This window comes from Pinus tabuliformis, chromosome 3_2, assembly GCF_031772625.1.
Source record: "Pinus tabuliformis cultivar Carrire ecotype Pingquan chromosome 3_2, CPIR1, whole genome shotgun sequence".
NCBI classification, from domain to species: domain Eukaryota; kingdom Viridiplantae; phylum Streptophyta; class Pinopsida; order Pinales; family Pinaceae; genus Pinus; species Pinus tabuliformis.
In genome coordinates, this window is record NC_142302.1 from 431,503,938 (window position 1) to 431,530,203 (window position 26,266).

General features: G+C 37.7%; 1 protein-coding gene and 1 pseudogene across 1 annotated transcript; one reads left to right on the forward strand and one right to left on the reverse strand.

The window, feature by feature from the left end:
- The first annotated feature begins 531 nt into the window (after nt 1–531).
- Nucleotides 532–1,071, forward strand: LOC149181169 (phenylcoumaran benzylic ether reductase PT1-like). Its single transcript, XM_089414103.1, has one exon. It carries the CDS (start codon nt 532–534, stop codon nt 1,069–1,071), a length of 540 nt encoding a protein of 179 aa, XP_089270229.1.
- Nucleotides 1,072–6,179: 5,108 nt separating this feature from the next.
- LOC149181170 (RNA polymerase II C-terminal domain phosphatase-like 3) overlaps nt 6,180–26,266 on the reverse strand; it is an 85,104-nt pseudogene continuing 65,017 nt past the window's right edge.

Below are 26,266 nucleotides of genomic sequence, written 5' to 3' on the forward strand. Positions count from 1 at the left end.
AATATGACCATCACGAACCATTAAGCTTACTGTTAGTCGTAGAGTGTTTTCCTACTTAACAGACTTGCAAGTTGTGCCTAACCAGTCTAACATGCATTATTCATCATACAAAACAATATTCAAACCTTCGCAATGAAATTACAGAAGAAATATACAAAAGAAAACCCTAGTTATGTAGAAATACAGAAACTACGCGAACATATATAAATACAAATATCTTTTCCAATTTCTTCTCTATTATCTCAAATATTCACAAATATAATCTTTCTAACCCTACACATGTAGTTGTAGGGGCCTGTGCACAAAGATGCAAACATGCCATGGTCTCCATGCACACAGCTGTAGGAGCCTTTCCATTCGTATGAATATAGAAAGATATCACAATTACAGAATTAAAATCATATCATAACATCATGAATTATTTGATACCTTTGGCTCACTAAGACATCCCTTTATAGACAAGGTGTTTAGGAGAACGGGAGAGCTGCCGGGACTCGATCGCTGGAGCGATTTCTCTCTGCAAGAACCGAGATGGGAAGCAGCGGAGTGCATATAATCGACGCAACAGGCTACATAGGACGACATGCAGCCAAGACTAGCCTCGATCTCGGCCATCCCACCTTCTTTCCCGCCAGGGAGCCCACGGCTTCTACAAATTCTGAGAAAGCTCAGCTTCTGGAATCCTTCGAGGCCTCAGGTACATATATAGTCCATAGATCATTAGAGGAACATGCAATCGTCTCTAGCAATTGTTCTGCAGGGTATTTCTTTCCCGGCCTGGCACAGGCTGGCCTTTCAGCCCCTCCAAGGGATACAGCTGTCATTCCTGGAGATGAAAATGCAAAAGGCTTGGATAAGATGGGTTTTCCCATCGGATCCAGCGCTGAAAACAACAGAGGCCGACTGCATGAAGTGGATCTGCACCTGCCTGCTGTGAACAGATACAAAATTTCCAGATCTGGACTGGATCTACCCGATCCGGTCAACAAGCAAAGGAATCGCCAAATCCCAAGTGCCCTGGAACTCTGGTCTGCCCGTTACACTGTGCTTTCAAGAACCCTGCCTCGGTAGTGATGATGGGACCTGTACAGGCACTCTTCACCGATCTGATCCCCCAGATCTCAGAAGGGGCTATATGGCACGAGGATAACCAGAACACAAAACAGAGGAGAATAGCTCCCATAGTCTCTGTGGCGGCAACCTCACCAGATCCACGCTTTCAAATCAGTATAAAACCCCCCTCTGGGAAATCAACCCTAATCTGGGTTCAAGCTTCAGATAGTGTCTCAAATCTGAAGAAAAACATTGCCAATCACATCGGCCTCCCGGAAGGATATCAACATCTGCTCTCCGAAGGCAGATCGTTACAAGATCATAGAGCAATTGGATTCTACAACATCAAGCCAGGATCTAATATTATTGTAAACATGCGGCTACGGGGAGGTGCAGCAGCCAGTGGCCCACGAAAACAATCAGAAGGGGGCAGTGGATCTAAAGCAAAACACAGCCCAGATCCACACCAGCAGCACAAAAGTGAAGGAACATCTTACAAGCATATTCTACAAGGGGGAAAATCTTCCTCTACAACCCCACAGCAGGTCGGAACAGAACCCAGCCCATATATCATGGAGCAACTGAACTATACACCTGAACTAACAATAGATACAGCAGAAGCAGAGGAGGTACGTAACATTTACGAAAGACAAGCCCTCATCTGTCGTTTCAACGGTTTCTGGCCAAAACCCATGGACCTTTTTCATTGGATTTTCACAAAATGGTCTCTTAATTGTGACGTCATGCTCTGCTCCAAAGGCTTTTTTATAGTCAAACTTCCTTCAGAAGAGGTCAGGGCCGCAGTTATACAGGAGGGACCGTGGTTTTGGGGATCTTCAGGACTCTTCATTACACCTTGGACCCCAGAGTTTGACGCAAACACCTTCATTGTCTCCAGGGTGCCTGTTAGTGTCAGTCTTTCCAGCCTTCCTCCAGTGATCAAATATGCTCTTACAAAGTGGTCTCAGAGTGTCAAGGTCAAATTTTGTCGTTGCGGTGAGTCTTCAAGCAAAATTTTGTCACTAGGCATTAGGTCTAGGGTTTGATTTCACTCCTTTCAAAGTTGCCCAAATGTTAGTCTATGTCACTATTCAGCTGAGTCTATAATCATTCAGAGGGTTGTCATCATCATGTCAGGTTCCATTGGGTCATTTTACACCTTGTTCATGCTTCAGTTGCGCCTAGGCAAGGTTCATTTCCCTCTCCCAGGGTTTTGAAGGCAATTTCTCTTGAATGGTCAAATCATTAGCAAAACTTGCATCCTGATGTTCATACACCTTCCCCTATCCTTAATGTACCTTATTAAACACTTCCCATCACTGAGATCCCCCAAATTCTCATTTTTCCACAAACCCTAGTTTCTTGCCACAACTTGGCAATTTTCTAGGTTGGGCCTGTGTTTTTCCCTTTTGGACCCCTTCCCCTCACTCGATTTCTGAGATTCCACTTTCCCCTACTTCCTAACATCCCTCCATACTTCCAAAAATTTCCCCAAGAATTTAGAAGCCCCTTATCCCCTTCATTTCGATTCATTTCGACAAAATCCCTTGTTTCACACATCGGGATAGGTTTTACTCAAATGATGTTTCTCAGCAATCAAAGATGAATTTTGGAAAACTGAGAGAGGTTTTTGTCCAAAACAGGCCAAGGAAGAAAACACTCCTTCACTTTTTACACAGGTATAATGGTTTTGGATAAATGTCAAAACTACAATCGCCTCGGGAGAATTGATGCACCTCTGAAGTGACCTTGGAAAAATCAATTTTTCTCCTAGCTTGGTTGGTCAAATATCTTTCTTGATGAGTCAAAGGATAACTAGGTGAAAATATATTTCCAATGAGCTATCATGAGCTCAATTTGGAGTTGAGGAAGGCATTCAAAAGTTTACTGCAACAACACTCTGCCTTGAGGCAGCCTCATTTGGCACATTTTGACCAGTCCTGGGAGATTTGATTTTTGACAAGGCAAATGAACTCTAAATTGAAACATTCCAATTGGGTTGGAAATTAGACTCAATTACCTTTCCAACAAGCTATCCTACGCCCAATTTGGACGCCGGGAAGGCCTCCAAAAGCCTCCTGCAAAAGTGCGCTGCGCATAGAAAGTGTGCGCTGCGCATTGGGCAGTTTGGGCCACTGTAAATTTACATAGGCGCTGCGCATAGAGGGGTGCGCTACGCGTTGGGTTTGTGCGTTGCGCATTGGGTTACAACAACAAGAAAACTCTGTCCATGCAACCAGATCATACCAAATCCACTCCAAAACTTGCAAGTAGGTATTTCCTTGCTGCTCAGTCAATGTTATAATGTTTGAAGTGTGTTTCAAGATGGGAAATTTGTTGTATTGGCTCTTGAAAACCGAAACCCTATGTTCATGTCAAAATCACTCCTTAAGGGTTTTTTAAAGGACATGCGGGTGGTTTTGTGAAGATTTTCCATCCTCTATTGATGAACAACAGTCCCATACTCATTTGTAAACTCTAGTCAACGTTGCAAAGGGTACACATTATATTTTTGTCCATTTGTCAAACAGTGACTGTTTTATGCCAATTCATTGAAACGGAGCATTACCATTATGGCTTGGTTTTCATGATGCTTTGGTAAACATATTTGGGTTTTGAGTATGCATTGAAGTTTTGATTTCAACACACACTTATGGAGCTGCGACAAATCCGTGAAGACCGACAAGCTGCCCGAAGACATATACATGAGATGACACCCATTGAGCAGGAGATAGAAGCTGACTGGGAGACTTGGCTTGAGAGGGTCAACATCCACTTAGAGAAGTTGTTGGCAAAGGCCAATAGAGACAAAGACATGCTTCGTCACATGAAAAATCATTATTGGGCTCGCATGCATGTTGGCAAAGCAAAAATGAAGATTTTGCAAAGGAGGTTGAGCAAAGCACTAAAACGGTGAAAGAGGCTTGATCGTCTTTGGATTTTGGCCGAAGCCTCTTTGGCTGAGCATGGTACTTGATTGGGGACCCCCAGCCCAAATTTCAAGGAATTTGGAGAAAATTTTGTCAATTTTGAATTTTTTGGCTCTAAAAACAGGTTTTTTGGCTCAACGCGCAGCGCGCTACCCATAAGATTGGGAGGTCCAAATCACAAATGGTTTGCATTTTTGGATTTTTCATGATGAAATATACCTGCTCAGCTATTGCCAAGGCATTTCATCAAGGTTTGGGTCCCCAAAGGGTCAAAAAACATGCAAAAAATGACCTCACTGCCCCTTGTTGGACACACAGGAAGCAGTCTTGGGAAAATGAACTTTTGGAGGGGAAAATGGACACCAAATGGGAAAATTCCACTTGGGTTGGAAAGTAGACATCCAGGGATTTCCAACAAGCCAACCTAAACTCAATTTGGATGTCGGGAAGTTCCTCAAAATCAGCCTGAAAAGTGCACTGCGCGTAGAGATCAGGGCGCTGCGCATTGAGGATTTTGACCAATTTTTCACCTTCCAGCTCAGAATTTCAGCGAGTTTTGACCAGTTTCACCTCTTGATGTAATTTTTGGTTTTCCTTGATGTAATTTGATGTATATGATGTAATTTTGGCACTATATTACCTATTCTAGGTAATTCATTCACAAAATACCAAAAATTTAATGAATGAATCAGTTTCCTAGCATATAGGAGTTATTTGTTTGACTACCTAGTTTTCAGTTCCTTGTTTAGAATTGGTTGAAACAGCTCCTAGAAGGAGGAGCTCGACCCCTAGAGGTTAGGGAATGAGGTTAGCTTGATCTATATATGTAAATTTTCATTCAATAGCACAGGTTGGACTCTTGGGAAAAGTTTGGACACTATTGTACATATTTTTCATATTTTGGCTAAGGGAAGATCAGAGATTTTGCAGCACCTGTTGGGATCCTTGTGGCTTTGTGTGTTTATGGTGTGTTTCTACTGTAATTGTAAGTTGTTAATGTGTATCATTTTCCTTCTTTCATCTTCTACAATTGAACAAATGAAGTGTTAAGGTAGAATCCATAGATTGTTATGCTCTGCCTTTAAATTTGTTTGATTTTCCATGTTTTCATCAGTTTGAACAGGATCCATATTCTCTTTTGCCCTCTTCAACTCCTTGTCATTCTGATCCATCCATACACCTGATCAAAGGCATCAAGACTATTGCCTACCTCGCCCCAATTCGATCTCTGCAAAAAACTGACCTCAATCCCCGCACCCAAAATTGGTTTTCCCATTTCTCCAACAAAAAACTCAAAAATCTAAAACAAACTTTCCTATCTCTTTACTAGCCTAAAATTAGTATTCCTTATTGGTCATCTCAGTCCCTTTTGAAAACTTTTTACCGAGATAGACCCGGAGAGAGCCCTCTCCTGTCCTCGTAGGGCTAGCTACGAGGCTAAGCTTGGTTTGATGTGGCCTCGAGTTTTGCCTTTCTCAGCCTGAGGCAAATTCAAGAGTTAACAGTGCCAGTGTGGGTACGACTACATAACCTCCCTGCACATTTTTGGGACCAAAAGACAATCGCATGCATTGGAAACTCCTTTGGCAGATATATTAAAATGGATACCCAGCGAGTGGAAGATGGAATCTACACTTTCGCACGAATCTGTGTGGAAGTTGATCTCAGCAAAGGATTACCAGACCGCATAGTACTGAAGCATAAAGATCGCTGCTGGATGCAAACAATAGATTATGAAAACACAGCATTCCGATGCAGAATATGCCGGCAGACAGGGCACCTACAAAATGCCTGCCCAGAATTCAAAAAAGACAGCCAAAGAAGGAGGAAATCCGGAAAAAAAAAGGGTGGACATTCCCCCCACCAGACCCTGAGGAAGAGGAAGAAGGTGAGGAGGAATTTCCCATCCCAAATGAGAACAGCCAAGCAGAACCGCAGGAACAAACTCCACAAGTGCCCATGGAATCGCAACCGGAAAAGGCTTCCGACACAATGGAACTCAGTGGAACCAAAAGGCAGCATAAATCGGACACCTCGGACTCAGACAAGGAAAACCCTCGACCTGGTGAGGAAAACCCATTTCAACTCGTTCCCATGCATCCGGCTCAAGGCGAGTGGCGCAAGGTAGAGAAGAAAAAGGGGAGGAAAACTTGATCTTCCCCCCACCAGGCATCTCAGTGCTCCAGGCATGGTTTATTATTCATCAGTTTTTTTCTTCTTTGTATTTGACACTTGTGTCAACCATTTTTTGTCAGGCTTCACAGCCTTGTCTTTGCAATGCTTCGGCATCTACAAAATGTAATTTTCAAAATTAATGGAAATTACGATTTTTTTCTTAGGGAAAAAAAAGAAGACATCCCTTTATATATATTTTACCCTTACAATACCATGGTCCACAAACCATGGGCGGAGCTCAAAATCACTGAATTTATCCCATCCCTTTACAAAATAAGGGGCTTTGACCTGCCCTAAACCCCCTTTGACTCCTAGAACTATATGAAAATCACACTCCACTCCTAAAAATGTGGAGACTTTACATGACTTAGACAAAACTTGGACCTAGGGGACCCCTACCCAACAATGGTTGCATGTCATTACATGTGTTTCTAAATTATGACCTCCATTCCACAAAATTGTAGAGGAAATTTTTAATAAATTGTTTTCAGTTTAAATTCATCAATATTATAAAATTTCTATTAATTTGTACATGGTATCAAAGCCTGAAACCACAATATAAACCAATCAATAGAGCTTCTCCTTCAAAAAAAATCTATTTGTAGATTTAGTGAACCGGGTTTTATTCCATGGAGAAAAATGTCTTTCAACTGATTGAGATTGGATAATTCCCTGCAGGGAACCTCGAATTTCATAGCTTGGAAGGATAGCATGGAAGTTGTACTTAATGATAATGGAGTGTCATAGTACACCAAAAATGACATTCCAAAATTAGTAGTATCAGATGCACAATAGTTAGCCTAGTGGAAGAACAATACCACAAAAGATAGGAGTATCATCTTGGAGGGTGTGAGAAACCACATTGTCTCGAATTTACATGGCAAAGAAACTCCATTTTCTATGTGGAAGACCCTCACTGAGCTATTCGAAAATAACAGTGATGCCAAGAAATTGCCATTGAGGGACAAGCTTAGAAACATCTGATTGTAGAAAAATGAAAACATTCCACATTACCTCTCTAGATTCACTCATTGTCGATATGAGCTTGGAGGATTTGGATAAAATATACCATCTTTCGATCTAGTGAGCCTAGCTCCCCTTAGCCTTCTAAAATCCTAGCACATCTACTAAGACTCCGTAAATGGAAGGGAAAAATTACTAAATTGGGAGAGAATTTCGTCTAATTTGGTGCAAGAAGAAATTTGAAGAAACACTAGATATGGAGTAACATCCAAAGTTTAGGAGGAATATAATTTCACCTTGGTTTGGAATGGAAAGAAATATAAGGGCAAGAAGGCCCAAAGAAAGCTAGAGTCCAACCAAACTAATGGCAAGAAGAGATACTTAAGAAAGATAAAATGTTTTCGTTTCCATGAATATGGGCACTATGCAACAAAGTGTTCTCACAATAAGTCTAACAAGAAGCCTTTAGGAGGAGAAGGAGGTGAAGAACTTGCCTCACAATTTGAATTAGACTTCATAGTAATTGCATGCATGGCTAGCACTATAATGGAGAGTGTGTGCTACCTAGATTCAGGTGCCTCATTCCATTTGACAAGATGCAAATAAATCTTCAGTAGCCTAGAGAAGAAGGATCTCCAAGCACACATATAACTTGGGGATGATGGGAGGTATAGTACTAAAGGAATTGGAACTGTAACCTTTCATAGGGAGTCAAGCTCCCATCTTCATATGAAAGATGTTATGTATGTACCTGGGCTAAAGAATAATTTCATCTCTGTAGTTGTATTGGAGGATAGAGGTTATGATGTTGTTTTCAGTAAAGGGAAAGCCTTTCTGAGACATGTAGCTACCAGGAAAGCGAAACAAATTGGAGTTAGAGTGAAAATTATCTACAAACAACGAGGCGAAATCTTGTGTTTTATTGAGTAGCAAGGTAGAAAATGTGCAAATTCAATATGTTGGAGAATTCTGGCATAGGTGCTTGGGACACTTACACCATGGGGCCTTAAAATCATGCAACAGATTACCACCAGTCTCCCAAAATGCATCCTTGACCAACTTGATGTCTGCAAGGGATGCACATTAAAGAAGTATGTCAAATTCATCTTCCGAGGTTGAGATAGCAAAGCGGGAGCTATCTTAGAGCGAGTCCACTATGATGTATGTGCACCATTTTCTATAGCCTCTACAAAAAAACACAAGTATTATGTGATTTTTGTTAACTTTTTTTATAATAAATGTTGGATTTTCTTCATAAGGAAAAAGGATGAAGTTCTTTCCAAATTTGTTGAATTCAAATCTTTGGTTGAAAATGATATTGATCAGAAATTGAAAGCCCTAAGAAGTGATAATGGAGGAGAATTTGTTTTTAACCCCTTCAAGGACTTTTGCGCAAAAGAGGGTATTAGAAGATAATTGATAGCATCCCATAAACCACAACAAAATGGGGTGGTTGAAAGGAAAAATAGAAGCATAGTGGGATCAACATATCCATGTTACATGATCAAGGACTGCCATTACATATTTAGGCAGAAGCATGCAATGTTGCAGTTTATTTGGAAAATAGGAGCCTTGATAGAATACTTGGCATGAACACACCTAAAGAAGCTTTCTCTAGGAAAAATCCAAATGTATCTCATTTTTGAATTTTTGGAGCTACTATGTATTTTCATGTCTCCAAGGATAGAGAGAAGAAATTGGAGCCTAAAGCTAAGATGGGAGTCTTTGTAGGATACACGGAGGCACTACATAATTACTAGGTGTATTTTCCCTCACTCAAGGTGGCAGTAGTGAGGAGAGATGTCAAATTTCATGAGGATAATTCTATGAGATGCTCTCGAGAGTGAGAGCTAAGTATCCCACTAGAGGAGGAGCTTCTAGATCCATAGGAGGAGATCCTCCTCGAAATGAGGAGACTCATGCAAAGCTTTAGGCTGTTGTGAAGTAGCGACATGTGGAGGAGATAGCAGGAGACCAAGTGGAGGCACCCACTCAACCAAAATATTTTAGAGAGGGGAGGAAGAGAACTAGAGAAGATGATAGATTGGTGCAGGATGCATGGGACATGTGGGAGCTCCAAAATCCTTGCACAACTAGATGAGGTCACTAAACAAATACACTGGGTATATGGCTTTCATGACATAACTCATTGAATCAGAGCCTTCTTCATTTGAGGAAGCGATTTCTTAACTAGTGTCGTTTGATGCCATGGTGGATGAGTATGACTCCATCATGAAGAAAAATGTATGGGAGGTGATGAAGAGACCATAGAACAAGTCAATGGTTGGATAGAGATGGATTTACAAAGTGAAGCATGTAGATGATGGGAGCATCGAGAAGTACAAGGCCAAATATGTGGGCAAAGGCTTCTCATAGGTAGAGGGAATTGACTATGAGGAAACATTTTCCCCACTGGCAAGATATTCCACCATGACCATAACCAATCTAGAATTAGTTGCATATATGGGGTGGAAGATCCATCAAATGGATGTGAAAATTGCCTTCCTCACTAGTGTTGTTGAGGAAGAAATTTACATAGAGCATCCAAAGGAATTTGAGACTTATGATAGGAAGACACATGTGTGTAGACTCAGGAGAACCTTGTATGGTCTTAAGTAATAGCCTCAAGCACGGTACACTCAAATTGACACATATATTGGTTGATTTTTCTTCACCAAAAGTGTAGCAGATGCCAATCTCTATCACTTTGTGGTAGATGGTAAGTTTATTATCCTGGTATTTTATGTTGGTGATTTAATACTTACATGGATGAGTAGTTGATCCACTCTTGCAAGGAGGACGTTGCAAGATAATTTTAGATGAAGGACATGGGCTTGATGCATTACTTCCTTGGGATGGAAGTATGGTAGGGTGAAGGTGAGCTATTTTTGAGTTAGTGGAAGTATTCCTCTAAAATACTTTAGATATTTCACATGGAGAACTATAAGCCTATGGACACACCTATAGCTACAAACTATATGAAGTAACATGGCTTTTCAGGAGAGGCAGTAGATGATACCATATAGAGACAACTTGTGGGAAACATGATGTATCTGGTGAACACAAGGCCCAACATATCTATGCAATTAATTAGTTGAGTCCAGCCATGGTGAAGCTTATCAAGTTGTACTAGAAGGTAGCAAAGCATTTGTTAATATACCTCAGAGGCACAACAGAGTATGGGTTATGGTATAGGAGGGAAAAGGGATTAAATCCCTAAGGATTCACTGATGTATATTGAGTAGGGAGTCCATCAAATAGGAATAGTACTTCAAATTCTCTCTTTAATGTTGGGTCTACAACTATTTCGTGGTATAGTAGGAAATAGAGGTTTGTGGCACTCATCTTAGCTGAGGCTGAATACATGGCTGCAAGTCAAGTAGCATGTGAGGCCATATGGATGAAGAAAATACTTGTGGGTCTATTTAGTTAGGATATGGATCCAATAATGATTTATTATGATAATTAGAGTTGTATGAAACTCTTTGAGAATCCAGTGTTTTATGGCAGGACCAAGAACATTGATATCAGGTACCATTACTTGCGGGATTGTGAGTAGAGAAAAATTATGATTGTACAGTAAATTCCAAATGACGAGCAGGATGAAAATATCTTAACAAAGGCATTGTCAAGAGGAAAATTAGAATTCCATAGGTGCAAGATAGGCATGGTACAAAATCCATTTCATACTAAGAGGGAGTGTTAGAAATTGTAGCACGAAATGATCAATTTGACTTGTGCCTTAGTAAAACTGAGTAATTCGATTTTCCACATTAGTAGAATAAGTTGATTACATTTAGCTAGAGTGACATGGCCTTGTCTACTAGTTAAGACAGTAAATTTGAGATATAGGGATGGAGTAGAGTTGTGCATGTAGTGGTTGCTAAAATTTGTTAATCTGGTTTAGTTATTTTTAGTTGAACTTAGTTAACTGAGCTCCAGTCATTAATTGAGTCATTTCAAGTTCAATTTAGTAGTAGAAATATTGTTAACTCACTGATCTCTTAGCTAAAGTAGTCAATCAACTAACAATAGCCCAGACATGCATGGAATTTGAATTTCCTAGCTAGAGTGGAGGAAAAGGCACATTGTAATTATCAATTGTATTCTAGTTGAGTGTACATACATGGTAATGCCCCTATTATTTAGGAGCTCAATTTCTCCTTAATTATACAAGGAAATAGGAGGAATTTGGAGGCTTTAATTGGATAAGTGTTGGCTAAAGCAGGAATTTCAGTGGGAGAACAAGTTTAGAGTGGAAGGTTTGCTTCAGAGTTGAAGAAAGACATTTTAATAGTTTATGAATCTCATTTGATTAATGAAAATAAGTGGAGGGTTTTTTGTTAGTTGGGTTCCCCTATAAATCATTATGTTCTTGTGGTTTTGATGGTTTCATGTCATTTCATGTGTTTCTATATTGTGATTTTCATTCCGCAAAATTATAGAGGAAATTTGCAATCTCTTTTTTTTAGATCGAATTCATCAGTAGTAGAAAAATCATATTAATTTCTACACATAATACTTTGATAGTTACAATAATCATGCAAATGTTTAATTCAAAACTATGTGGACACTCGTCCAACTATAATTGGTGCAGTTGTGTAGAACCTCATGATTATTCAAGGGACAGACGTGGAAATCTAACAGTTAGTTGAGTTGAGCTTTTTTCTTGAATCCTCTTTTTATGCAGATGATGATTCACTAGCATGAGCTATATTATATGAATATTCAAGATGCAGTGTTGGACGGTTTATAGGCATGAGAAGACCTAGCATCATGGGGTATGCTCAAGTAATTATATTGCCTAGTTACCTATTCACAAGAGGAGCTCCTATGATTTCTTATAGGGATGTGGCAACCACAAAGAGAGTTATTTGACATGCAAGGCAATGACCTCATGATATGGACTAATGCGGATATCTATTTCTTGAATTAATTTTTTCCCCAAGGATAGGAAGTTTTGATGAGCCTCGTTATTGCAGCAAGAATGTTGCAACTCCCAAGGCTATTGACTTTTAATTATCAACCCAAGGTTCGTACAAACTTAAGAGGTATCAGCACTATATGTGCAGCATACAATGTGTCCTTATTTTTTTGTCATTATGTAATGTAATGCATGTAACGAAATCAAACCCTAAACTAATTGTAGAAATTGAATTAAAATGGAAACCCTAACCTATTGCAAGAAATAAAGTACAAGGAAAGAAACATTTTCTAATTGCACAAAGATCATGAACTAAATGTAAAAGAAACCTAACTTAACCCTATTTATCACATGTGATGATTTAAACTAACTAAGCATGGAATCTAATCTAGAGAGTGCTAACTCTTGTGTGCATGAAGAAATACAAAATAACTTTTTTCCTTTTCATCGTTTTACTTGAAAAATGTAAATACTAATCTTACTTGGTTCTTTTGCATGGGAGACAGGTGTGGAGGAAAAGGAGTACAATGGTTCATATGGCTTGGATGGAAGGTAGGGGCCTAATCCTAGCTTCTAGTGATGATTTTTCTCAATTCATGCTCAAAACAGGCTGCTACAGGTTTTCCTACAGAATGTGTACAAGAAGTACTAGTTCCTACAGGATCCCCTATTTTATTACAAAAGCAAGCCGAAAGCTTAGGAAGTGATCTAGAAGGTGGAATGGATATTGGGAAAGGTGGATAATGGAAGAATAAGGCATGGAGGTGGTGGACACTACCCAGAACTCAAACAAGGGCTTTAAGATGGGTAGATTTGCTCAATGGAAATTTCAATTTTTGCTTATAAAACAAGAATTTGGATTGACATTTTAGTAGATTTTACGACATGGGTGGATGAGGGAATATGAGGTATCCCTGTAATGTTGAATCTCCTACAATAACACACATTATTATCTGCATCTATGCACAAGTTCATCTATACATGGGGAAGATTTATTAAATAACGGAAAATTGCTTAGTCTAAAATAAAAAATTAAAGAACTAGTGAGGCAGTAAATCTATCAAATGCCTAACCTTATCAAGTGAAAATTCAACGGAGTAATTTTTTTATTAAATATAATGTTTTTTTGATCTAATTCCAGTGGAACCAACTCGATTGTAACTCATTAGAATGCTCTAAAAAATAGCATAAATTTATTGTTCTTTGCTAAAAGGGAGTTCTAGAAATCTAGATTTGGGAATAAGAAGACTAATCCAAGTAGCTAAATTATTACTATGACCTTCCAAAGATTTTCCAAGGATGAATAGATGCTTGTGATCCTGCAAAATAACTTACATCAACCATTTAACCCAATCCATAAATAAGAAATCATTAATACTAAATGCGGAAATAGAAAGAAATAAAAACAAGAGATGCATGTGAATAAGAAGTGAAAAGAAGGAAATAAAATGATACAAAATGGCTCTGAGTCTCCTGGGATGTCCAAGCCCAAGGAAATTCAGAGACCTATGGAGGAGAGCAAGATTTAGAAGCTTAACATGACACCAATCTTTATTGTTTTCATCAATATAATTAAATCCCTGCAAGAAAATACAATGGAGCTGTAGAAATATGAGTTCTCTCCACAAGAGCAATAATAAAAATCTATCGTAGACGAAAATTTGACTTGGTACTTATACAAAATTATTAGGAATCATTCCCCATGAAAGGAGGAAGCTTTCCCCACCAAAATCCCTTGATTAGTGGATCTAGTCCCCAATACTAGGAATCTGCATTAAATGATAGGGAACACATTCCTAGATTTTCTCAATGATTGGAGTTCCAAAATCTGTGCCATAATTCCATAATATTTTGTTGATTTATTATTTAATATTGATCCTCCTGTAGTAGGGAGAAAGTCCCTAAATTACGTCCTCCAAATCTTCATAATCTGGCCAATATTCTCATAATATTCGACAAAAATAAATAATATTATGCACAAATATGGAGTTATTCATAAACCTTCCTAATGGATATATTAAAGTTAAAAATGAATTAACTAATGAAAAAAGAGAGGTTTAATGTGTTGAAGGATAGTCAAATGGGCCTTAATTTATGTTTAATTTAGAGGCCCATCATACCCCCATGTTGCAAGTGTTGCTCATCCTCTAAGCAACTTAGTGACCTCATTGTGCCTCATTCACATCCCTGGTGGCTTCTCTCTCGTGCATTCTTTAGTCCTTTCTCTTAAGAATCTTTGTTGTATGTTGTGCAAGGACAAGCCCAAAAATATATTTGTGCATAGAAAAATCGTTTCTTGAGACCATTAGCTTGGTTTATTCTTTTCTTTTGTGGCCTAGATAATTGCCTAACACTAGTACAAAATGGCTAATTAATTACTAAATATATGACTAAAATTTGCATATAAATGATCATTTTTCAGTCGGTGACCAATAGTAGCTAATTTACAGTATCTTATAACACAACTAATTTTTAATCAAATTTAACTTAGTCATTAATTGGTTGGCTCAATTTTATCATTTAGTAGTATATTTAGTCATTAATTTAGTTATTGATTTGGTCATTAATTGCCACAATTAATGACCAAATACACAACAAAATATACTACTACATGATCACCTGAAAAGACCAAAGAATATGACCAAAGAATTATGACCAAAATGTTGGTCGTGTTATAAGATACTATAAATTAGCTACTAATAGTCATATATATGAAAATTTTAGTCATCATTGGAAACCAATTAATGACAAAAAAATATGACTAAATTTTGGTCATGTTATAAGATACTGTAAATTAGTTACTAATAGTTGTATATATGCAAAATTTAGTCATCATTTATAATCACAAATTTATTATTTACAATAGTCATTTATCTTTTTGTAGTAGTTCCATATTCATCATATAAATGACTGATTTAGTAGTTTATATTCATTTCATTTACTTTCATTAATAATCATTATAAACGACTAATTTAGTCATTGTATATTCATTTTATTTGTGTTCATCATTAGTCAATATAAACTACTAATTTAGTATTTTTAGATTTATTTTATATGTTCATTATTAATCAACATAAATTATTTAGTATTAGTTTGTGACTAAATTTAAAAAAAAAAAATGTTATACAATGTGCATGTTCATCTAATATGAAACCGCAAAATTGCATATGTTAATTACAACACTAAATAATATCAAGTACAACTATAAATAACTTCAACCACAAATTATATTATATGAAATTTCAAGTATTACAATATGAGTTTCCAACTTAATATTGGTTGAACTAGAATTTACAAATGAAATATTGTTTCATCACTTCAAAACATTATCATTGTTTTTCCAAAGCATTGCAGATGAATTCACCAACTCTAAAGGCTTGACCATCAGTCTATATGTGTGTGTCTCATGCAGGATATTGGCTTTGAGGGTATCACTAGACTGGTTCTCTTCTTTCTCTCTTTTTGTATTTGTCGCTCCAGTGTTATTAGTCTCCTCTTTCTTCAATTCCTACTTCGATATCGTGTGCAAGAAGGGTCATACTCCTGTTTTCTTCCATATTCCATAGCTCCAATGACTGCAATCAAACATAATAAATATTAACAAATCACATATCTCAATCACAACATCTATTATTACCAACTCTTACAAGGAAAAATCTCACATTAAATAAGTAATAGTTTTGAAGTCAAATATTGAATGTTACTAACCTAATAGCATCCAATTACCAAAAGTTACCAACTCTTACAAGGAAACAAAACCATATTAAATAAGTAATATTTTTTAAGTCAAATACCAAATGTGACTACTTGATAGCATCCAATTACCAAAAATTTTGGATATCTTGGATGAAAGCCACATGAATGGAATTTATTTCCACTATAGCTCACTTCATGTACACATTTACCACCTTTTCTAGCATGAAAAAACACACCCTCACATAATCCTCACTTACAGCTACAAAATATTCTCCACTTGTATCTCAATAAATTGAGTGTACAGGCTTTGTATGCCTCTGAAATAATAAATATATTAAAGATACCAATCATTTCAAAGAATTTCTTTATCTAAATCTGATAAATGTTTATAGCCACTGAAGATATTTCTAGAAAATATTTTAAAAATTAGAAGATATGGGCATCACATGTGGAAACTGCAGATACCTTAAGTAAACCAATTTAAGCAAAACTAAGAGAATCAACAAACTTTGAAGCTTCATCCAATATTACTTAAAATTTTAGTGTACATAACAAAAGAATGAATGTGAATGCAAGATAACACAAAACATACATGTAAAGAATGCAAATTGGACCTCCACCTGGGAAAAGGAATTTCTCCCCTTCTTTCCTCAACCAATGTTGATTTGGTTTTCCATTATTGATCCATTCATTGACCGATCTATAATGCTAAGTGATGAATGCACCCTCTAGATTCAATATACCTTTACACATATGCACACCATAAGTGTTTTGATACATCACCCCCATGCTAATTAGTTACTAAAAATGTGGGAAAGATGGCGCACTGTCAAACCAAGTTAGTCTTGATGTTAGAGTAATGCATGAATCAATATTGAATGGTTGGAGAAAACAAATTGTATGATTTCAATAATTTTCTTACACCCACCTTCATTGTGTACACTGCAAAGTAAAGATTTGAGTTTTCAAGTGCTCAATTGAACTAAGGTTGTAGTTTCAAGTGATAATATTCAACACTAAAATATGTGTACATGAAATTTCAAAAAGAAAATAAACACTAAAAGGCAGTAGAGATACACTCTTATAGCTACCTGTCTTCAAATGGAATGTATGGAACCCAATTCATTTTCATTTCCTTCATTGGTACTACTGTTTCACCTTCCATTTGAACAAACTTAATTCCAATTTTATCAGAGGGTGGAAATGGGGATGTAACCTATTCAGAGACATGTCATGCTTCTTTGAAAACAAATTCTAATTTTACACCCCCTTCCAAAGTATCTGACCAAATGTACCCACTTGATTTTTCTTCTTTCATATTCATTTACATCCTAAAAAATATCAGTTTCAAAAACCAAGACAACCCTTGTCATGCGGAAAGAGTCGACTTTGCGGACAAAGCCAACCTCCCTAGAAGCTTAAGGCTTTCTAGTGACAAACAAGACAATTAAGAGCAATCCTTCTCTAAATATGCATTTACAATATGAGTAATCAAGTGTTTAGATCCTACCTGTAACCAACGCTGTTGTAGTAGTCTAGCCTCGTTGATCCGGATGAGCTCCTCCTTCTCTTCGAAACCTGCATTCACTAACAATCAAACGATTAAATAGCACCTGAATATGTCATAAAATAAAACATATTTAACATATAGACCAAAGGAGTATATGAAACAACTCATAAATAACAAATTGTTGAGAAGAATGGACTTATTTGTATTAATAGGAAACAAAAGAAACCATTACAACCTGAGCCTTGGTGTTGTGTAGGTCCCTCCCAGGGTCCAACAAGAGTTCTCCTTTACTCTGATCAGCTCACCCACTTCCAAGTGAATCAAGAAAGGATGGGAATCTCTCCTCACAAGCTTCTACAAGAAAGTCCTAATTCCAGCAGCATCTACCCTTAGGAATGTTCAGCTTTCAACCTCCCCTCCCTTTGGCCCAATGCCTATATTTATAGTGCTTTAGAGGAAGTTAATTAGTTCCACCATGAATGGGATAAGCCCCTCTTTCAATGGGATAGCTCCCCTCTTCATGGGATAAGTTCCTCTTTCTTTGGGTGCATGAACCATCTGGAGGCGCTCAATACACATCAAACCATCTTCTAGAATGCTCTAGATTTGACCACAAGTAACTTTTTTAAGACGAAACTCGCGCCTTTTGACCTTTACAGGGGTACGCACCCACCCCTTTACATACAGAGCGTACAAGTACGCAGGTATTGTGAGCTTGGGTTGCGTACACGCAGGTAAGGCTAAGAGAAATTGCGTACCAGAGATAATTGACTTTAAATGACTTTTCTCTCTTTCTTGGAGTTTGACATGAAGAGAAGAGGCATGAGACTTGGCAAGGAGGATAATATGACAGTGGATGGAGCCATACTAACTGCAAATATTCATGGTGACATTTTTTAGTGTAACAGATTGCCCCCTAAAGTGCGCCTGTAGTAGATTAGGGTTTTATATGATCTAGGAAGGGTGAAGTACTTTATCATTTCAAGGATTATCTTGCAGAGAGCCTGGTCAGAACCTGCAAATATTCAACACAAAATACATATATAAGATGATATCATCGCTGAGGTAGGCATTCCCATACTCAGATTGAAAACTTTAACTAACAATCTAACTACTGCTCTGATACAGGAATGATTTTGCAGTACATTACAATCATAGACTCATGTAGACACAGTATGGACGCAGCCATCTGTTTATGGTTAGTCTACTATATAATGAATACAAAACTCCTTGCAGCCTGGATGGTGGAAACTAGATCCAGGGTCTTCATTTCTACTTCCCGAATTGGTACGATTCTATCCATGCGAATAAATGAGTTGATGTCGAGCATGGTAGAAACCACTTGATTACCAGTCGATGATGTAAACTGTTAACAAGTGTGAGAGAGACCACCAGTGATGTCAATGGTTCTCAAAGTACCCAGTACAATCCATGAGATGTGAATGAATGGGTTGATGTCGAACATGCCACAGAGTCCTTTGATCGAAAGTCAATGATGTAAACTGTCGTCAAAGGCGAGAAACCTGCCATTGATGCATGCAGACTTCAAGGTACTGACGATTTCTAAGTCATCTTTCTAGATAATGTGCTGATGTCGATAGAAAGTGACCCGTCGCAGGCAAGCCCACAACACGAAATCATAGTTCAAGTTGAAGAAATGTTGCTGTAAGGACTGACTCAGGGATGGTCAAAATGGATGGCAAGTATTTTGCATATGAATGGTTTATTTGCAGAGACCTCTTGAACACATAACGACACTACAGATGGCTTGGCGACGATTGACCCAAAGTTAATACCCAGAAACGGTTGAAGACTTTCAAAGTGGTTTGATCAAATTTAAGGCAAAGGATTTCCCAACCCAGGTGAATGAAAAGTGTCGTGTTCAAGAGCGGTGATAAGGTTCTTCTGTAACAAAGGATAACAAATAGGTTCATTCTTCTCTCTTTTCCCCCACCATTTCTGGCAAGTACCTCTTTATTTTTTACAAGCTTGAGGAGGACAACATATGCTTGATTATAAGCTCATCCTTCGGATGAGTCCAACTTAGTTTAGATTCGGACCCTAAGAAGGAGTGGTCCGTTCCTGTTTGTAATCGAACAGGTCCTTTACTGTGAAATTTTAACGAGTCCAGTATAGGAGAAACTCGGCGTTTTTCAATTTTAGAGAGTCTGAAAAAAAACTAAAGAAGACTCCAGGGTTGAACTTTTTCGTAAATTTGTGTCTCTCAAGCCCGAAAAAGTATAAAATAATACCTGAGAGAACCGCTTGATCTTGCGACCAAGGAGCACTTTCATGATTAGTGCCTTTGACCTGAAAAGTAAAAAGCGATCAGAGGCACGTCGTTTTATTTCCAGTATCGAATTTGAAATGACAAAAATCCGGCAATCTTTTCTTGTTTTTACAGTCAGAAAAGGGCTATAAGAGGACCGTCTTTTAATTCCATTTTAACGAGTGTAAAAGAAATGCTCGGCAATCTTTTCATGTTTTAGGAGTCAGAAAAGGGCTTAAAAGATGACTCTGAGCTTTCACTTTTTCGTAAGTTTTAACGAGTTCGAAAAAATGATAAAAATATACTCATGGTTTTCATTTTTTCGTAAGTTTTAATGAGTTCGACAAAATGGTAAAAATGCACTCATATGGCCGACTTTCAATTTAATTTACGAGCAGGAAACGACGGAAAGAACTCGGAATTTTCATTTGTTTTATGAGAATGAAAAATAGCAAAATAATCTCGGGATTTTCATGAGTTTAACGAGTCTTGAAAATAACTGAAATTGACTCGAAATAGGTTTCATTTTTACAAAAGCTTGAAACAGAGAAAAACCATGCTTCAAAGTAGTTTCATTTTTACACAAGCTTGAAACAAAGAGAAAATTATGTTTGATGCCCCCTAAGCGTAACTGCTAGAGCGCATGCCCCCCAGCTTCATTTCGTTGAACCAGTTGGATGAAATGAAGGTTCAGTGACGAGATCATTTGAAAGACTCAACCTAAAACTGTAAGAAAATTATGCAAAAACTGAAATAACTAACCTAAACATACAACCTAACATCTATGAGGTCTAGTCAAACTCTCGACCCAATTAGAGGAGGATTTGTTTCATTTTTTAACGAGCTTGAAACAGGAAAAGAACTATGCTCGGATTCGGTTTCATGTTTACGCAAGCTTGAAACGAAAAACTATGCTTGTTATAAGTTCGCATGCCCCCAGCATAATGACGCAAATCAAGGTACATGCCCCCCCAAGCTTCATTGCATTCAACCAGGTGGATGAAATGAAGGTTTACTTTTAAAATCTTGGAAAGACTCGTGGGAGCTGTTTCATTTTTTAGTGAGGTTGACACATGAAAAGAACTATCCTCAAACCCTTGTTTCATTTGTTAAACGAGCTTGACACAAGATAAGGAACTATGCTCATAACTACTCTCTACAATCTACCTAACAAAAAACTCTACTCTAAAAACCTTGATTCATTTTTAATGAGCTTGACACAAGACAAGGAACTATGCTCTTAAAATCCTTGATTCATTTTTTAACGAGCTTGACACAAGACAAGGAACTTTGCTCGTGACTACTCTCTAAAATCTACCTATCTAACCTATCCTTGTTTCATTTTTTAACGAGGTCGACACAGTAAAAGGAACTTTCCTCACCACATCCTATTTCATTTTTTAACGAGGTTGATACAGGAAAAAACTATCCTCGTACTCACTGATTCATTTTTTAACGAGGTCGACACAGTAAAAGGAACTTTCCTCGACACATCCTATTTCATTTTTTAACGAGGTTGATACAGGAAAAAACTATCCTCGTACTCACTGATTCATTTTTTAACGAGGTCGACACAGGGAGGGGAGGTTGAAAGCTGAACATTCCTAAGGGTAAATGCTGCTGGAATTAGGACTTTCTTGTAGAAGCTTGTGAGGAGAGATTCCCATCCTTTCTTGATTCACTTGGAAGTGGGTGAGCTGATCAGAGTAAAGGAGAACTCTTGTTGGACCCTGGGAGGGACCTGCACAACACCAAGGCTCAGGTTGTAATGGTTTCTCCCAGGGTCCAACAAGAGTTCTCCTTTACTCTGATCAGCTCACCCACTTCCAAGTGAATCAAGAAAGGATGGGAATCTCTCCTCACAAACTTCTACAAGAAAGTCCTAATTCCAGTAGCATCTACCCTTAGGAATGTTCATCTTTCAACCTCCCCTCCCTCTGGCCCAATGCCTGTATTTATAGTGCTTTAGAGGAAGTTAATTAGTTCCACCATGAATGGGATAAGCCCCTCTTTCAATGGGATAGCTCCCCTCTTCATGGGATAAGTTCCTCTTTCTTTGGGTGCATGAACCATCTGGAGGCGCTCAATACACATCAAACCATCTTCTAGAATGCTCTAGATTTGACCACAAGTAACTTTTTTAAGATGAAACTCGTGCCTTTTGAACTTTACAGGGGTACGCACCCACCCCTTTACATACAGAGCGTACAAGTACGCAGGTATTGTGAGCTTGGGTTGCGTACACGCAGGTAAGGCTAAGAGAAACTGCGTACCAGAGATAATTGACTTTAAATGACTTTTCTCTCTTTCTTGGAGTTTGACATGAAGAGCAGAGGTGTGAGACTTGCCAAGGAGGATAGTATGACAGTGGATGGAGCCATACTAACTGCAAATAGTCATGGTGACATTTTTTAGTGTAACAACCCTAATATCTCTAGATCATAACACACATCCATATTTTCCACAAACCATAGGAATTAATACTCTCTTACAATTAGACCACTAGTTTTAATATATATTTTTTCTTCTTTCCATTCTTGATGCACATAAAGTGATCTTCTATTAGTAGTAAACAAGCATGCATATTCAAAGACCAACATTACTTGGTAAATGATTTTTCATTTCTAATGTTAGTATTCTTTTGACAAAAGGTAAAATGCATACCTTGTCAGTCCTAGGGGCAAGGGCTACAACATGATACACTTTTTCATCAACTTGTGTTGTGCATACTGCACCAAATTGTTCATCCATATGCCACAAAGAGTGAAGATGTGGCTATGCTTCTCTAAATGGAAAAACCCTATTGAAAACCACTTTACAATTTTTTTAAACTTTTTGTTGTTTAGCTACAAGAAATTACAAGACATCCACTTCATGCAACTATTTATTTGAGAAAAAATTGTGGTGAATTATCTCAATCACCTATGTTTGAATTGAAGGGTATATGCGTTAGAAATGCAACAATACAATGTCAACTCAAGAAATATCTCTAAATTCTGTGTCATGAACACAATGTGTGTTATATTTTAATTTTTAGCATCTCACCGCTAAAGAAGATGTCAGTGTTCCATCCTCTGGCTTCTCATCAACGTATACTTCTAACAATGAAAACCCTAGAAATCCAAATTGGCACCTACCATAGGGAAAATGCATGTATATATGCATGGGAGTCTCTTAGTTTTAGGAACAATAACATATATCTTTAACCACCACTTTTGAAAGAAAAACATTAACAACTATAAGGTCTTGATTGGACACTAAAAAGGAATTGAAATGAACTTACCTTTCGACCACAATTAAAATATATCTATGATGAGGCGAAACCCTTGCAGAATCATCGATAATTACTACTCCATATTCCATTCCAAAAATGTCATCTAGATCTTTACTTTTAGGTAGCCTATCATCTCCATCTAGATCAGCCTCATCACCCTTCAAAATAACACGTTGTGCAAATAAAGTTCTTGTGGGATCAAGTACTTTGGCCATCTCTGTGGCATAAACTTTATTGCCCATTGCCTAAACATGTTCATACAACATTATTTCTTGGAACATAAATGATCAAAGAATGAATTAGATGAAATAAAGAATAGATCCATCTATTGGCATGCATAGAAGTTTCCAATTCCACATTGTAAATCGAATGATGCCTGTAAGAACTACAGTTTGCAAAGATATTAATATTTCAATCCAAATTATAGTAACCTTGTCCAAAAAATTTCAGATGTTAGGCCATAATTTAGTCCACATTCCCATACAAGGAAAGAAAAAAAATCTAATGTTGAGGTTTCTCTTGGTCTTGCTCCTCCTCCTTCCTTAGAATTTCCTCATGCACATGACCTATTTCAATAAATTGTTTGACAAAAAAAATCATGAATTAGAAACATTTATATACTCATATTACCATAAATCAGTTCATTTACTTCACATCCCTCTTTTCCTAGGAATCACCAGAATTATAACAAGATGGCTTATATTTAATGAAACCTTAGCCAAATTTAGAAGTGTCTGATCATGGTCCAAAACAAGGCAACATTTCTTGGCACTAAACATCTTATTTTTTTCATCAATTCTCCATGTTGTTCCTGCTAGATTGCAACTCATTTCTCTTCACTTAGCCCTTCCAAGAGATGATCCACATCAACCCAAGGATTCAAATGTTTTTGTGTGAAGTGGTATTTTCATCTGAAAAACTCTATGAGGGGTATAACCATGCTAGAATACTTTGGAAGTGTTATGTCCCATGTAGTATCTTCTTTTCAAAATTTAGAAGATTCAATGAATTCTTGATCCATGTCAATGGGGTCAATTTCTCTAATTGATTGCCCAACAAACATCTGTGATGATAGAACTCATAATGTTTTCATGTTAGAATTTTTTAGCATTTCAGCAATTCTTGCAAGATTTTCCATGAAATTATGTTCAATATTAGCCAAATACGGAACCTGTTACAAATTTGGACCCATATTTGTAGTTGTTGGTCCTAAAGCCATACATATCTACCTTCTCACTAGGATAAAATGTTTACCTATCCCACTCAAGTTCACATTATCATTACCTGAATTCATGTGAAGAATATGACAAGGATCATGAGGTTTCATCTGAGGCTTCCCAGAGTCTCCAACCTGCTCAACCAACAAATAAAATAAATGATGAATAATTCAACCGAAGGAATATTGGAAAAAATAGAATATATAGTTAAACGATGCAACAAGTTACATTTGAAATGGCTTAGAATTGAAGTCACAGGTTTCTCTTCCAACACAAAGAAACAATGATCCAACTTCCAAGTCATATTTTCAAAGACCACCAATTAATCCAATACAAATCACCAAAGCCACATGCCTTGGGTCACTTACTTCAACCCACATATATAGAATGAAATGAAAACAAAATAAATATATTTTCCACTGTTACATCTCTCAAATAGTCATTACACACAAGATGCAACTCAATTAACTATGTTGAATCACCAACATGTCTTACTGTGGAAGTTCCTTGAGTGTCAGGTTTGGAAGAAATTGCTAGTGCTTGCAATGTCTTTTTATGTTGTACATTTGAATTCTTTAGTGTGCTTGGGTCAAATGTTATTTCTTTCCCAGATGTAGAAACAAATTCTCTACTAGGACCTTACTAGGGAGGATTTGTCTATTGACATTGATAAGGATTTTGTGCAGGTTGTGCTGACAAACTTCTATTGTTCTTGCTTAATGAGGTGTATAAGCGTAGTTGGGTTTACCATTATATCAATAAATACAAAAGGTCTATTTTATTTCTCTTCTCTCTTCCTCACCTATAGATGGAATCCTTGGATTTAAATTGATATATGTACTATTTGGTTGAATTTGATTGGCTTCAAAAACAAGGTCCATTGGAGTACTTTCCTAATAGAATCATTTATCTTTTTGTCTTTTGTTTATATTTTCAATAGTGACATTTTGTGTGTGTAGCAAAAATACTATTACTATAACTTCTCAAATTAGTGGACCTTGATTGGTCTCCATTGTTTTCTATTTCCATTTCCAATTTATGATCCCAGTTAGTAGGTGCTGGAATAATGGTATTATGTTCAAGCCAACCACCACATCTAGATGTCACAACTAAATGGGCCATGGATAAAAAAGTGTGTTCCTATCTTGGTGTAAATAGAGTAGTCACACATCTGGGGGTTTCATACATCCTTCCTGGAGTGTTTGAGTAGCAACATGGCCAATGTATCACTTAGCACGACCTACTAGTGAAGGACAAGGGACCACAGATGGAGACCAACTTTGATAAAGAAGAGATCATCATGTAAACCTAGTAGGGAACTTCCACACCGCGGGTCCAAATAGTGGCATTTCCCATCACCCCTGATGAAGCCACCTTCATTGGAAATTATTTGAAACAAATGTTGAAAAGTCTACTACCATGTGAGAGCCCTCTCAAGAAGTTGCAGATGGTGAAGCCACTCTCCAGTGAGACTTATTCTCTTTCAGTAAAGGATACTTTTCCACCACAATAGACAGAATAAAAAATTCCAATCGCAGTGCCCTTGGTGACACAAGTCCAATGGTCTTTCCACCTCCATGGAGACACCTTCCAGGCCCACCTGACACAGTTGCCTGCTAAGACTCTATCCTCGGTCGATGAAATACTGTGAACGTTTGGATTTATAGAAACCATAGGGGCACATATTCCCCTCGTGCATATAGAGGATGACCCCAGAAAACAAATCTTGCATACTATAATCGAGTAGGAGGGCTAGCAGTTTATAGGAACTTCAACATGTTAGGGGGAGTATTTCTCGCAGCATCACCAATTGTCACCCACAAGGATGGACGGGGACTTAACTGAAGAACAAGCATACACACAAGAAACATACCCTATACCTGAGCAACAACAACTAGGATAAATGCAGATGTGTGAGCTACACTTTTTAGGCCCCACTTCCCCTCTGAAGTAGTTTTTAGCCATGGCACATATTCAGCTGTTGGCCAGTGATCCAAAATACTGGCTAAGAATCCTATGGGTTCACTAGGAACTGGATATCTCCCCATAACTTATTGAAGAAACATAGAAGTCATCTAATAGTACAGAAAATCCCAATTAGAGTCTCCTTTGTGATCTGAGCAATCATTCACAAGTGGCATTCCACTAAACTAGAATGCCCCTGAAGGCATGCAGCAAGGACAATTCACCCAAAATGTTATGCCTTTCGCTGACTTGATGTGTGTCATCAGAGTGAGCACAGAAGAGGCTCTGGT